Raw genomic sequence first — 12,661 nt, forward strand, 5'->3', positions numbered from 1 at the left:
ATGACATGATGGATGGATGAAAGGAAAAAGGATATGTGGATGCACAAGGAGATATATAGATGGACGGACAGACAGATACATAGATAGCTTTTACATGACTTCACTGGGCAAAGGAGTCAAGATGGCATATCCTTATTTAAAATAACAGCCTGGCAACAGACAAAAGGCCTGCTGTAGAGATGGACGCTGGGACGAGACACGTGGAGAAGCGGTAGGGTGAAGTGGAGAGCACACGGCCGGCTCAGGCCTGACGTACAGACCCAGAAAGTCCTCCCCCTCACAGGGTCTAATGCAGCTACCATACAGCTGCACACGACACAGGAAGGGACGCTTTGGTTTTCCCTCCGCTGGTTTAATCACAGATGAGATGACCGTCTCCAGACCCTCTCCGGCTTTATCGGCCAGCGGTTTTAATGGCTTTTACAGGATGTTGTTAAAACAAACGTGAATACCTCTGTAATGCAGAGAGCAGTGGGTCTGCGAGGTAGCATCGGGTATCACAACAGGCAGGAAGACAGGGACTTAGACATGATTGTCGAAACGATACATCGGAGAGACCAATGCAAATAGCAGCATGCACTCGAGGTTAACCCGTTGTTAACCTTATGACGGTGTGGACAGGGATGTCGAAAAGACTTCCAGACAGTAATAATCAAACATACTGTGAGGAAATGGTTTTAATCATGCAAAAAAACAATATTTGATAGGTTGTAAATTGTATGCTAACATCTACATAACTGATGGACATGGAAGAAAAGCCCACTTGGGAGTAAGCCGTCATAAAGTATTGTAGTGAGGTCCGCAAGACCACACGGAGCCAACATCTTGCCACACCTGAAGAGTGATTGAATCACATCAGACAAACATAATCAGCCCTTGTGACACCCTCAGTATGCTGATTACCCACCAAACGCCGATGCAAAGGAACCATAGAATTGGGGGGGGACCTCCCCAATCTACCTAATCAGCCCTCCTGCTAGCTTGCAAGCTTCAAAGGGCCTGATTTAGACAACACGTCTCCAGCGACCATTTGCTATCCGTTTCGGCGGCGATTTGAACAAAGAACACACCTTGATCAGAACTTTTGAGGAAAGTTCTTGAGACTTCACCTTTACCACAAGAGTACAAGGTGGAGAATTATGAGAGGGATATTTGTGTTATGTTTGTTACTTTGTTTTAATGTTGTTTTCACTGAAATCTTGATTCTAGTAACAACTCTTTCTTCCTGAAAGATAACCACGTCATTCTTGGTATCTACACGAAGCTATCATAATAAAACAATCATTCAACTATATTTTGTAACTGTACCAAGATGTCCAGAACAATATTTGAACCATCGAATGAACCAGCCAGAAATCAGATCACACCTTTGGTAGGTGTGAAGGAAGGAGGGGGGAGTTGAGAACCCAGCTTCCCCCAATCCACATCTGACCCCAGACGGGTCCTCTCTCGAACTGTATAAAGCCCTAAGATGACCATCAATCTCTGACTCCAGCGAAACCGACCATGGCATGAACGCCATCAGGATTGGCGTTCCAAAGGACGTCGCCAAGCTTCTCCTGAGATTCAACTTCATAGTGAACGCGTCACTATCTGGACGTTTCAACAGAAGAACCAAAAACGCAATTCCAAATGCGACTTCACTGAGATCCCGCAGACTCAGTCACATGACCCAGCGCAGCCGCGCTTTGACTTCAGATTCTTCAAACGGACCTTTGGCGCAAACCGCCCTCAACATCATTGATCAACCCCTGATCAAACGTAACTATGGCTAACGCTCTTTCCTCCTCGACATGGCATTGGCGTGAGCTCTGTTTATGATTTGTAAGGATGTAATCATTGACTGTACAATTTCTGTCTTTCTTTAAGTTAGACCATTTCATTCTGTTCATTGAAACCAATCTCTCATATCAAACCCATAATCCAACTTGTTCATAAGATCTGTTTACCTTACTTGAATAAATTCATTGTAAAGATATTTTGACGTGCGTGTTCACTGATGTTACGATTGGCTCTACACTTAGAACGAATTCATTCCTAAAGATGAGACTGATTATTACATATTAAACATAGGATTCCCTAATGTCCTAAACCAATATTAGGGTGGTGCCCCAAACTTGATGATAAATTAAGTATTTCTATCTTTAAACGAGCAAACCCCGCTACATAATGGTGCCCCGTGTGAGGCTAAGATAGATTGAAATGAGCAATCGTAACTTTTGTGAAACGAACTGTTAAAATAGAGCGAGCTCTAACTGTATGTAACACCATGTATTTAATACTACTGTGCCTGGGCTACAGTGGCTGTGTGCGTATTCAATTGTTTTTCGTGAAATAGCTGCTAGTGTGTGTGTGGGACCAGCTAGCTCAAAGGAAGCAGCTAGGTTTGACCGGAGGTATGCGCGTGCTCAGAAACACCGCTGCCCCGACATTTACGTTGTAATCTGCCTCGGGCCAGCTCTTCAAGGAAAGTAGCATAGGAGCCTTTATTATAGCCTCTATTTTAATAGTGTAGCTATTTGGTTAAGTGAATTAACCAACCAACTAATACGTTGGTGCACATGTCTAGTTCAAGGAAACAGACAGTAGTGATTAGTCCTGAAGGACCTTTGTTTAGAAGCAACTAAACAATGCAGTTTCTACACGTAACCTATTATGCCGCCACGATATAGCTTGTCGAAAAAAGCATTGACTATTCCCGCAGCTAACTGTGTTTAAAAAAAAAACAAAAAAACAGTGGTTGCCAAACTAAAGTTACATTATTAGATGCAGTTCATCAATGTGGTTTAGTTACGTTGACTTCAAGAAGCTACTTAGTAACTATAATTGTGTAAAGTATGTACTATAATTACCTTGTACCTTTATTTGTTATTTGTGTACGTCTTTGGTAGTCAATTGTAACCATAACCTAAATGAGTTTATTGAAACTAGTTTGATTTAAAAAGATTGAAAAGCCGACAACTTTTCCCTCATCTAGACCCCTAGTCACAAAGCTTCAATTGCTACGGCCATTGTAAGCCACTTCAAGTGCCTCTTTTTGTTTCAATAATTTCCTCTCAACCTTTTTCCTATGTCATGTCATAGCTTAATCACTCATAGCCATGCCAATGTCTGGGGAGGGGGGGTGACATGCTGTTAGGCTGCTGTGGTCTTTCTTCTCTTGTCTTCATGTCAACAGTTTCATCGACGACGGTCTATGAAAGTTGACATCCGGGGGGATGTAGTGAGGTCCGCAAGACCACACGGAGCCAACATCTTGCCACACCTGAAGAGTGATTCAATCACATCAGACAAACATAATCAGCCCTTGTGACACCCTCAGTATGCTGATTACCCACCAAACGCCGATGCAAAGGAACCATAGAATTGGGGGGGGACCTCCCCAATCTACCTAATCAGCCCTCCTGCTAGCTTGCAAGCTTCAAAGGGCCTGATTTAGACAACACGTCTCCAGCGACCATTTGCTATCCGTTTCGGCGGCGATTTGAACAAAGAACACACCTTGATCAGAACTTTTGAGGAAAGTTCTTGAGACTTCACCTTTACCACAAGAGTACAAGGTGGAGAATTATGAGAGGGATATTTGTGTTATGTTTGTTACTTTGTTTTAATGTTGTTTTCACTGAAATCTTGATTCTAGTAACAACTCTTTCTTCCTGAAAGATAACCACGTCATTCTTGGTATCTACACGAAGCTATCATAATAAAACAATCATTCAACTATATTTTGTAACTGTACCAAGATGTCCAGAACAATATTTGAACCATCGAATGAACCAGCCAGAAATCAGATCACACCTTTGGTAGGTGTGAAGGAAGGAGGGGGGAGTTGAGAACCCAGCTTCCCCCAATCCACATCTGACCCCAGACGGGTCCTCTCTCGAACTGTATAAAGCCCTAAGATGACCATCAATCTCTGACTCCAGCGAAACCGACCATGGCATGAACGCCATCAGGATTGGCGTTCCAAAGGACGTCGCCAAGCTTCTCCTGAGATTCAACTTCATAGTGAACGCGTCACTATCTGGACGTTTCAACAGAAGAACCAAAAACGCAATTCCAAATGCGACTTCACTGAGATCCCGCAGACTCAGTCACATGACCCAGCGCAGCCGCGCTTTGACTTCAGATTCTTCAAACGGACCTTTGGCGCAAACCGCCCTCAACATCATTGATCAACCCCTGATCAAACGTAACTATGGCTAACGCTCTTTCCTCCTCGACATGGCATTGGCGTGAGCTCTGTTTATGATTTGTAAGGATGTAATCATTGACTGTACAATTTCTGTCTTTCTTTAAGTTAGACCATTTCATTCTGTTCATTGAAACCAATCTCTCATATCAAACCCATAATCCAACTTGTTCATAAGATCTGTTTACCTTACTTGAATAAATTCATTGTAAAGATATTTTGACGTGCGTGTTCACTGATGTTACGATTGGCTCTACACTTAGAACGAATTCATTCCTAAAGATGAGACTGATTATTACATATTAAACATAGGATTCCCTAATGTCCTAAACCAATATTAGGGTGGTGCCCCAAACTTGATGATAAATTAAGTATTTCTATCTTTAAACGAGCAAACCCCGCTACAGTATTGTACCTCAAAGCTATAAAAGCAACTTAATGTGTTCCAACTTAGAATGTTAAAGAAAGATATTCTCTACATGGCTGTGAGTTTGGACTTTAATTGAAAACAGCGTAAGGTGTTTCAAATGCCTGAAGGTGAATTCCATGAGTTATATAGATAAATTCAATTTCCATGACAGCTTGCCCATTTCTTTATGTAGCCATGACAATAACTCAGTTCCTAACAAGAACCATGTGTTAAGAGAACAAAACTAAGTTATTTGTACAGAACAATGAAATAATGACTTTTGCAAAGAAGTATACCAAATATATCGGATCATTTGTAACAGCATAACCTAACTTAATGTACCAGTGAATAATAAGGCTTGTGTTCACTGTATGCCAAGGGCAGCCATTCATATCCTGTTTTGACAGAACCACAGCAATGCTCATTTTCAGTTCGAGGTCTGATCTATGTGCCGACCAGTTTAAAAACATTTCCTCCGTGTCAAAAGCACGCTACAGAAGCTTCACCTCGAGCACTGTCCAACCGTGTTCCTAGATGAGCCTGTGGGAGGTGGGCCTCGAGGATCTCTCCTCCTGATCTCTCCTCCTGATCTCTCCTCCTGATCTCTCCTCCTGATCTCACTTCCTGATCTCCCCTCGCCCTCTGGCTACTCAGCCTGTCTCTCCAGCACAGCTTCATGTTCTGCAACTGTCTTCTCCGCACCTCATGGGGTATTATTTGTTTGTTTGGTGCTAATATGCTCCCCTTGGGACGACAAAGGAACCAAATGTGTTTGTGAATGTACAGTTGAGTAAATAAACCGTTTCTAATTGTCGAGCATTTCCAACAAAACTACCTTGAAATAACTCTTGAGTGGGGTTTTCATGATAAGCGGGTGCAGATGTTTGGCTCAGGCCTGCTCAAGCAGTATCTTGAGGGGATTGTAAAAGAACATGGAAACATGTTGCAAAATAACAGACCCTCAGATGCTGCAGAGACATAAAAAGCCATTCCCATGACAATATTCTTCATCAAAGCGCAAGAGGTTGCATCACTTAACAGATAACAGGAGAAGTAGCCGCCTACAAACACAAAGAAACCCTCTGGTCATGTACAGTGAGCCACAAAAGCCAGTGAGGGAGAGTCATTTAACTTTCATAAGACCACTGAATGATAGATGCGATGCTGAAACATGTGAAGTCAATAAGATGGTATTAAACCACTGAAGGATACTGATCCTCAAAGTGGAAGGAATGCCTCAACGACCCTTTGAAGGGCTCCGTCTAAACAGACAACATGATCTCGTTCTTACCACTGCAGTCACTTAATCATCCTCAGACTCACATTATCTTAGCACTAAGCTACATCCATGTAAGCCTTTGCCGTGACATCCCCAGCGAGATGTGGCTTTCGATCAGCGTGGGCACGTCGACAGTTGATCCCATCGGTCTGTCAACAGACCAGCTACTAGCTTTGGAGGGTTTCACCGTAGCAAAGACTGTAAATCTGCTCTGACACAGCTGACTGAATGCTCTGGCAGGCCGACACGGCTCGCGGCCGTGTGGAGGTCTGACTCATCCTTCGTAGCGTGGTCCCGTTGCTGAACGTCAGATGTGGCCAAATCGTAAGCTCTGGAGAGATCAGTGGGATAGCCCCGGTTGAACTACTTTCTCCTCCTGAGCAGTTTGTTTCCTGTACCCAGAAGACCGCAGCTTTCATTCAAAGAAAGCACTTCACTGCATTACATTAGGAATGATCCGTTCATCCCCGTTACGCAATAGAGCCGTCATGGAAGAGCGCTGGTGGGGAACTCCCAGCCTGTCGGCTCTCTGTCAAGGGTGCTATCCTCCTCTGTGCTGACTATCCACCGCAGCCCAAGCAGCCTCACCCACCCCTGAGACCGGGCACCGTCACTGCACGTATACCTTGACTGAAGTTGAGGAGCTATTTGTAGAGTTCAGGACAGTATCCTGTTTCAATAGAAAGCCAAGTACACTTCGATAAACGGTACTTAAGAAAGACTTGTACTCGCTGTGAGTTATATTATTGTTGCTTGCTTTCCTCCAGGTACACTCTAGCACTTTCGAGGATCATGTTGTTTAATTGTAACTTGTTTCACTACATGCTACTCTGGTTCTACCCATTGGCACTTATTTGCTTTTCACAATGTATGCTTCATGTTTTGGTTACCCGCAATGTTTTGGGGGCTATCTCGTTGTTTATGATCATTGACCTATGCACTTTTTGTAAAGCTCTTTCTTGTAAGTCGCTTTGGATAAAAGCGTGTGATAAACGAATAAATGTAAAATGTAAATGTAAATAAAGAACATGACAAGGGCATGGTTACGCTCAACCATGACATGGACAACTAGATAGACTGCGGAGGGGGCGTGGGAACAGACAGAGACATAGACTGCTGATGGTCACTGCTGGTGAGACCAGACAGAGACATAGACTGCTGATGGTCACTGCCGTTTGGAAGAGATGACCATTTTGGAGACGCAGAAAAAGTCAAGTACTCACCGGATGCCCTTCTCTTCCGTCCTGACCAGGGGTGCCCATGACCCCTGCGTCACCCTGGCAATGAGGGCAAACGATGATTACGTTAGCTTCAGTCAGAAAACATTGTGATCATGCTAGACATTTTTACGTTCCTTATTACCAGGATAGTTGGAAAGAGAAGCTACTAAGGTTTGTCTGTTTTGCATCATCTCCTGTTGGCAATATCCACTGTATGATAAGTCTAGCTCAGGACAAGAAAGGAGTTACAGCAACTGACAGTCTAAACATGCTGTCTGTTCCTCCCCTACACCCTGTTTCCGTTGCAGAAACCGTTGTGAACATTCAAAGAGCAATTTATGTCCGTGACATGGAGAACGGAGCGCATTACACTGGATTTACGACACATTCATCCACCACCTAGATGGTGATGAACTGCTTTGAGTATAATGAGAACCATCTGTCGGAGCAGAATGCCTGGAAACTCTAAATTAGAGCTGAGCTGTGAAGAAATTCCCAGGAAACAATAGTGCTAACCTTACTACTAACAGCTTTCATATATTTCCACCGCTGGGTGACAGCCAGACTACTACAGTGTCCTAGGGTAGTCCTGTTGGAAGACAGAGGCCAAGCCAAACTTCTGGTTGGTTTTCTCAAGGTCCGTCTCCTCCCTGAGTGAGCGCCCTGTCCTAGGATTAGTCATAGCGAGAACAAACCTTCTGACCGGTCCTCCCCGGGAGCCCATTCTTCCCATCTCTTCCAGGTAAACCCTGTGTGGAAACAACAGAAGAAGAAAACATCAGGCTCCATCCACCCATGAGTTCCCCCTACTGTGACATCTCATATCGGGTCAAATCCTATTTCCAAATTCTGTGGAACAAGTTCCCCCTGTACGATGAAACCCACAAGAGGCCCCAAATGTTTGGTGACTTCAAACTCCTCGTGCCGGGCTGTGTATACGTACTGGTTCTCCTGCATACCCCGGTGTCCCAGGCAGGCCTTGGTTACCTTTCTCCCCCTATAGAAAGCCAACATGTTCACATGATTAAACACAACCTCAATTACCTAACAGACCAATAAACACAACATGTTGTTTAAAGAGCACTGCCAGACCTAGGATCTGGTCCTCCACTTGACTTGTACATTTTGAAATGCCTGTAAAATACTTACAAATACTAGTAAAATACTAATAAAAAAAAACTGCATTCTCACCGCCTGGCCATCCTTTCCTGGAAGCCCCGCCCCTCCAGGTAGGCCTGAGGCACCCTGGGAAACAAGGAAGTCTGTAGACATCACATCCTGTGGACAATATTACCCCCTTCCTGCTTCTCTGTCTGTGGACATCACTTCCTGTGGACATTACCCTCCTTCCTGCTTCTCTGATTGTAGACATCACTTCCTGTGGACAATGTTACCCAACTTCCTGCTTCTTTGGGGCCTACCAGTATATACAGTACAAACCTCATCCTGTAATGTTGTGGTCAGAGTCATTCGTAACAACTGCATCCTGGTAAACTCACAATGACATTAGTCAGACTGGATAGGAAGGTTAGTCTGTGGGCCTCAGGTAAAGGATACATCATGTTTTTTGAAACAATGACTAGTTGTAAACTGCCTGTCCCCACCTCTAAGATAGTAAAACCTCGAGTTTCTGGATGAAGTCTTGATGATGCTTCTCTCACCTCATTCTGTGACTTCCTGTTGCTTGGTAGTCATACTGTATGTTGATAAGAAAGGCTCCAGGTGTGGTCTGATTGGTTGTTTTACAGATAATGGTTGGGCATAAAAGGGAATGTTGACCATAGTTCTCAAACGTATTTTCACCTCTGGTTTCTACTTGCTCTTTCTCTCTCTTTGAGAATCCTGTTTGTGTAGTTAGGATGTAAAACCAAAATTGTATAACATGCCTGCCTTGTAATCGATTTATTTGTTCTTAAACATCACTTTAAATTTACTTAACTTTGACCATTCTTACTCTAATCGAACCCATCGAGTCAATGAACTGCAATTCCAGCATATTTGGTTGAATTTAGGTCTTTTGGATGTTTGGTTCAATATAAAAAGCGAACATTCTCTTGTGGGTTTGTCTGTTTGCTAATGAAGCTGGATGGTGTTGTGCAGAGCCGACGCTTCCTGTGAAGGCCTTAGCCAGCAAAAGAGCAACAACAACGGCCAGCTTGTGGTCTGACTTGTAACATGCTGCGGCAAACCCAGGAATTCTCTGGAAACCCGCTCTGCTTTTTGCTCGTTCTCATAAAGCACAAGACAGATTATGCTGTCTGATGTGGGATCCATGCTTCTCAACCAGCGGTCATTGCCCAAGAAGAGTCTGCGTTTCTGGCTTTGCCCAGACAGCTCCTGCATCACTTTGGATTACCTGATTCCTACTACTCTGCTTAATTCAACCACAGCCATGAAGCAAAGAGACGGACATGATCTGCCAGGCGTTGCAAGTAAACTCAAAGGGACCTGTCCACGGTTTGAAATGTTTCACTGGTAATTGAGATCAATATTGGGGTTACCTTTTCACCTGCTTGGCCCATTGGTCCAGGCAACCCAGGAACACCCCTCTCACCCTGAAACCACAAAGCATTAGCATGTAAAACATACATCTATCCAGCTGTTATAGAGAGGTTGTGAAGTGATCATAGAGAGGTTATGAAGTACGAGTTATAAAGTGGTTTAAATGTAAATAGAGAGGTTAGAAATTGGTAGAGATGTCATAAAGTGGTTTTAGAGAGGATGTAAAGTTAATAATGAATAATAAAGGGGTTCATAAAGGGGTATAACTTGTAAAGTACACACATAGTTAAGAGTGATTATGCCCCCAAAAAACACCCTTTTATGACCTTCCTACCGAATCACCCAGACTTCCTTGCTCTCCCTTGTATCCCGCCACTCCCCTGGCTCCCTGTCCCAGGACAAAAACATGCAACAGTTAGACAACATTTTAAGGCACTTAAGTGGCGCAAATGCCTAAAACTATGTTTAAACTCCACTATATTTGGCTGTTCAACTACTGTTTCGGGGCAACAACAGTTGGTGGTAAAGTAATCTCATAAGTCTTCATAGAAACAACTATAGAGGAGCCAAATATCAAGCAAACGTTTGGAATGGAAAACACGGTTAATTTAAATGAAGCAGTTTGGTACCTCAGCTCCTGGAGGGCCTTGTGCACCTGGAGCTCCTCTGGTGCCAGGGGTGCCCTTCAGTTCACCAGAGGCACAGGAACAAACATTGAGCTTGCAGTCAGACATACACACTTTTCAATCTGTATTCCTGCATTTACCCAAACAGGCAATCAAGGACCCAGCACGGATTGCGAGATGAAACTTCAATTACATAGTGAAAGATTAAACGGCATGTGAGATAGCTACAGTGCACTATCGTATGTTGCTAATGTCACGGGGCATGGAGATGTGGTGCTGTCGTAGCGTAGCTACGGACTAATAAAGAACTCCTCAAGGACGTGCCCCTCACGCAGCCTTGAATGGCTAGCTGTTATCTTCAAAAGGATAATCAATCTCATCAAACGTCGAGCTTTTCTCTAGCTCGTATTCAGACGCGGTCATGAAAGTGGTTGAACCCAATTTTCCATGACTTCCCAACACACTCAGATGCCGTACTTTTATGTCCTGGAGATGAAAAGTGCTGAGCGCCAAGCAATTCATACTTTCATAATTTGATGTCAGGAGCGCATATGAAATGCATTAATGAATTAGTGCTCTCGCTCCTGCTCTGCAGCTGGGATGGAAACCCTCCGGCCTAGCTCCGCTCCAGAGAGGGAACGCCACACACAGCAACCTTCAGAAACCAACGCTCGCTAACAGCTGCAGCAGGATTGCATGGGTATCTTTCAGTCGTGAAATGTTGATATTATAAGCTATTCAAAATGGCATCTTTGGCTCTTTGTAATGCCACGTCTTTCTATACACAAAGGGGAACTTGTGAAAAGGAAATGAAGAAAGTAGCCATGAAAAAATAACTGATGCCTCTTTACATGTCACTCTGGACTGGAACTACATTCTGAATTGCATTTGAACACTTCAGCATGCAATAAACGGGCACCGCATAATTGTGTTTTATTGAGTTAACATGCCAAACAAATTCATTGAAAAAACGTGTCCAATAGTGTCAACAGTAAGTTGATTATTCTTAACATAATTGCCCACTTTTCTTTGTTGGAGACTTTGACTGGAAACTCTAACATTGACATGGCACTGCCGACACACTGGCATGAATCTAACCCCATATTCTGGAACTCAACCAGATGTAGCATCTGTCCTCCCGGAGTGGGTGGATGACATTTGCTGTTGGGGTTTGCTTTGTTCCAGACGGTCCAGAAGGGACTCGCTCTCCCTAGCTCAAGCATGGGAAGAGTTCACAGTCATGAAAGCTTCCTCTTATCTGTAGTTTAGAAAAGCACTTGGGAAAAAAGTCTGTTTTCCCTCCATTCCAGTTCACCAATAACCAAAGATCTCTTTGTTAATTGTTTACTCTCGTGAGAGTATGACCTCGGGACCCTAAGGGTCACAGGGACACAGGTTCAGAATCGAAGTACAGTCAACACCACTGTAGAACCGACAAGAATGTGTTCAGTGGAGGGACAAGAAGAGAACAGGCCATCCAGAAAAAGCTAAAACAGTTGATGCAAGAGAAAAGGCACATGGAGTTTTAGTATTGGTCAATTACACGAGACATATGTTAAATTTTTTTAACTATATCGATGCCATGAACTTTTAAGTAATATCAACATCGAGTGTGAAGTTATATAAAAATCAGTAACATAATCTTAGCTGTATAGTCATGAGTAAGTTCATAGAATCGAACTTGTACTGTAAACGGAGCGGCCATTTCACTTTGCACACTACATTTCATGGCAAGTGATTTAAATGGTTCCTGTGTTTCTGTTCACTGACAGGACTTCCCTCTTCCACACTGAACCACTACAGTGAAATCTGACTCACATGAAAAATGAGAAGAGCGCCAAAGAAACGGAAGCGCCCGAAAGCCGAACACTAAATCCCTTTACTGCTCAGTCCATGTACTTTGTTTCACTCCCCGGAGACGTGAGAAAAAAGCACTTCCACACGAATCTATCTACAGATAGCAACAAAACTGGAGATCCCTTCACATACTTGAAGCATTTGTCATACTCTTTTCCCCATGTCCATCCTCACGTTTTATTTTGTCCTCGTGTCACAATTGGCTCGTTACCTACTGCATGAAGACTAAACCAGATGTATGTTTTCTGCATGTTCAACAGTTGTGTATGTTCATCTATTGACACAAAAGGACACCTCCGTCAAACATCCGTGTGACAAAAAAAAACACAAAAAAAACTGCCTCCTGCATGGAGTTTGCTGTCTCACTACAACTGGACGGAAAATCTGCCATGCGAATAATGAAATGTAAATGTTCTCCATCTGGCCTTCCTCGTGTGCCCAGTTATCACACCAGCAGGGGCCGTAAAATTGTCTGCTGCCACCCAGTAGAGTACAGAAGCAGTCCTCGATGCCACAGCCAGCTGCTTCACACTTTGGCCTTTTGAATATGTGTAAATGTTCTGGAATCCCTCAAAG

The 12,661-nt window shown here is 43.6% G+C and overlaps 1 protein-coding gene across 1 annotated transcript in view; it reads right to left on the bottom strand.

Annotated features, from left to right (window-relative positions):
• The window catches only part of col21a1 (collagen, type XXI, alpha 1), a 37,897-nt gene that overhangs the window by 8,826 nt on the left and 16,410 nt on the right, over positions 1-12,661 (bottom strand). Inside the window, exons 10-16 of the mRNA XM_067237113.1 lie at positions 10,232-10,285; positions 9,937-9,990; positions 9,602-9,655; positions 8,292-8,345; positions 8,044-8,097; positions 7,796-7,849; positions 7,104-7,157 (exon numbers count right to left, since the gene is read on the bottom strand). Coding sequence (XP_067093214.1) covers positions 7,104-7,157; positions 7,796-7,849; positions 8,044-8,097; positions 8,292-8,345; positions 9,602-9,655; positions 9,937-9,990; positions 10,232-10,285 — 378 coding nt within the window. The remainder of the gene's footprint in view (positions 1-7,103; positions 7,158-7,795; positions 7,850-8,043; positions 8,098-8,291; positions 8,346-9,601; positions 9,656-9,936; positions 9,991-10,231; positions 10,286-12,661) is intronic.

Source organism: Osmerus mordax, chromosome 5 (genome assembly GCF_038355195.1).
Source record: "Osmerus mordax isolate fOsmMor3 chromosome 5, fOsmMor3.pri, whole genome shotgun sequence".
In the NCBI taxonomy this organism is placed as follows: Eukaryota; Metazoa; Chordata; class Actinopteri; order Osmeriformes; family Osmeridae; genus Osmerus; species Osmerus mordax.